Source organism: Carlito syrichta, unplaced genomic scaffold (genome assembly GCF_000164805.1).
Source record: "Carlito syrichta isolate Samal-C Ts95f unplaced genomic scaffold, Tarsius_syrichta-2.0.1 Scaffold302779, whole genome shotgun sequence".
NCBI classification, from domain to species: domain Eukaryota; kingdom Metazoa; phylum Chordata; class Mammalia; order Primates; family Tarsiidae; genus Carlito; species Carlito syrichta.
The window spans coordinates 482,215-484,962 of record NW_007246875.1 but is presented as its reverse complement, the minus strand read 5'-3'; the positions used below and the strand labels follow the sequence as shown (position 1 = coordinate 484,962).

Below are 2,748 nucleotides of genomic sequence, written 5' to 3'. Positions count from 1 at the left end.
TGGCTCATGCCTATAATCCCAGTGTTCCAAGAGGCTGAGGCAGGAGGATCACTTGATCAAGGCTTTAGTGAGCTATGATCACACCATAGCACTCCAACCTGGGTGACAGAGTGAGACCTTTGGTCTAAAATATGTAAATAAATAAAAATTTTAAATAAATAAGTAAATAAAAATTTAAAAGGCTGGATGTAGTGGCTCGTACCTATAATCCCAGCACTTTGGGAGGCAGAGGTGAGAGGACTGCGTGAGCCCAGGGCTTCAAGACCAGCCTGGGCAACATGGCAAGACCTTGTCTCTACTTCCAAGTAGTTCCAACTGCTTGGAAGCCGAGGCGGAAGCATCACCTGAGTCCATCAGGTTGAGGCTATGGCAGCTGTGAGCAGGGCGCTACACTTCAGTTTGGGCAACAGAGTGAGACCCTGACTCAAAAATAAATTAATTAATTTAATTAAAAAGAAGCCCTGATTGACAGTGTCTGCCAATTTCCATGGTGTAAATATTCTCACCGTGGCTCCCAGTGTCCCCCAGCAGCATTAAGCTCCAGTTGCCCATTGTGCTAACTGCCTTGATAATGTGCCTTTTATTGACTTTCTGCCCACTTCCCAACCTGCCACCTCCCAAATAAACTACTTTCACTTGAATCTTTGTCTCGGGGTCTGCTTCTGAGGGAACTAAGACCTTAGAGATGATGGTCTTCTACCTCCCTACTTCCTAGAACATAGGACCACAGATTGATGGATCAAGAAAGGTCATTAGAGGTCACCTTGTCCAAGCCTCTCTCAAGTCCCCAGCTAGGGAAAGACTTGACCAAGATCACAGAGGGGGCTGCTGGCAGGTCAGATAAAGAAGCAGTTCTCCCACATCTAGGCCAGTGTCCTTTTCTCTACTCCAAGGTCTAGGAGGAAGGAAAGGATTTTGGTTTCTAGGAGCGTCAACCCAAACCAACATTCACTTTCAAGCTGGAGCCTTGCCCCAAAGCCTCTTGTCGATCCTATTTCTCTGCCTCCCTTGAGTATCTGTAAAACAAGTCAAATCCCAGTATCAAAGCCAATTGCAAAGATTGGTGGATAACCACATCCGGGTTTTGTGTGCTACCAGCTTGGGTATGATCATGACGGTCAGTTGTCTCTCTCCTGCCAGGTACCAAGTGCTGAATCCCAACGTGATTCCCCAGGGGTTTGTGGACAACAAGAAGGCCTCGGAGCTGCTTCTGGCAGCCATCGACCTGGATGTGAATGAATACAAAATTGGACATACCAAGGTAAGGTGTTTGTGGGTACTCCCTCCCTACACACACAGCCTTGTCCCAAGAAGGTGGGCTGTGGAGTGTGAATTCCAGCTCAGCCATTGATCCATTGCAGTCCTTGGGCAAATGTCCCATCTGCTGAGAGCCCTATTTCCCTGAAAAGTCAAGGCTGATAATGCCAGTCTTATGGGATTTAGTATGATTAGTGGCAATGTGCATAGAACTAACCTCAGCACAGAGCAGAACTCAATGGCAGACTGTTCTTAATACTGTATGAGTCCTAAGTTTCTAGGAATAAATAGAGTCAATCAGATCCAGGGTTCTGGAGCTGACCCAGCCTGGCCGTGTACGTGGACAGGGCCTGGCCATGAAGCACCATAATCCTGGCCCTGAGCTGGCAGCTGAGTCGGAGCTGACTCAGACAGAGCTGTCTCCTGATCCTGACTCATGGGGCCTGGGTTGCCCTGTGTCTATCCCATTTCCTGGCCCCACAGCATCCTGTTGGGACTGTAAGGGCCAGCCAAGCCAGTGGTGCAAGGTGTCCAACCACAGCTGCCCACCAGATGCACTCCAACATGGCGGCCAGGTGGCACCGATTTTGCAGTCAGGAGCGTCAAAGTCTGCCTCTGTACCACCTGGAGTGGATCGCTTTTCTCTCCAAGCCTCATGTATGATGCAGGTCTGGTGTGGATGCTCCCAGCGTGCACATGCTTCCAATGCATCTGGGCACTCGGCAAGGGCTTATGGAGTGCCTACTGTGTGCTAGGCCTGGTTTCAGGTTCTAGGCAAACAACTGTGACCAGAACAGAACAAGGCCCTTGCTCCTGGGAGCTCGCTTTGTAACACTGCCCTAGAACCTGCCAGAACTGTTTGCTTTGGCCTCCTTCACAATGAAGATGTGCTGTGAATAGCTAGATTGACTTGCGGGGAACACTTGAGGTTTCGTCACAGAATCCTTGAATACTTGAGCTGGAAAGAACCTTGGAAGCCAGTGGGGCCCTCTTTTCCCCACCCACCCTCGACAGATGGGAAACTTAAGAAAGCCTGGAGAGGGGGTGGAGGTGACATGCCCAACTTCACAGAACTAGGCAGGACAGAGCTAGTCGGTGCCAGGCACATCACTGCCAGTCTTGTTTCCTGGGAAGCCAGAGTCAGTAGCTCCAGAATCTGACACAGCTACCATCTAGGCAAATGAACTACATCTGGCTATTGCTCAAGGGTTCCAAGAGGCACCTCAAGTCAGAAGAAAGCCCCTGTTGGGGACAGCTTTGCTCCCTGAGGACCAGGCAGACACTGGCAGCAGGAGCAGAGCAAAAAACGGGATGGCTCTGCCTGTAAATGGTGTCCCTATCCTTGGTGCTGGGATAGATCACAACACCCAGCAACATGCTTGCCTGAAAGACCAACCTCAACGCCAACCAATTTTGAGATATCAGGAGAGGCCAGGCTCGGTGGCTCAGCCTGTAATCCCGCGCTTTGGGAGGCCGAGGTGAGTGGATGGC

General features: G+C 50.4%; 1 protein-coding gene across 1 annotated transcript in view; it reads left to right on the top strand.

The window, feature by feature from the left end:
- Positions 1–2,748, top strand: part of LOC103259476 (myosin-16-like) — a 65,125-nt gene that overhangs the window by 21,848 nt on the left and 40,529 nt on the right. Inside the window, 1 exon segment of the mRNA XM_008057142.1 lies at positions 1,141–1,261. Within this exon segment, the coding sequence (XP_008055333.1) occupies positions 1,141–1,261 (121 nt within the window).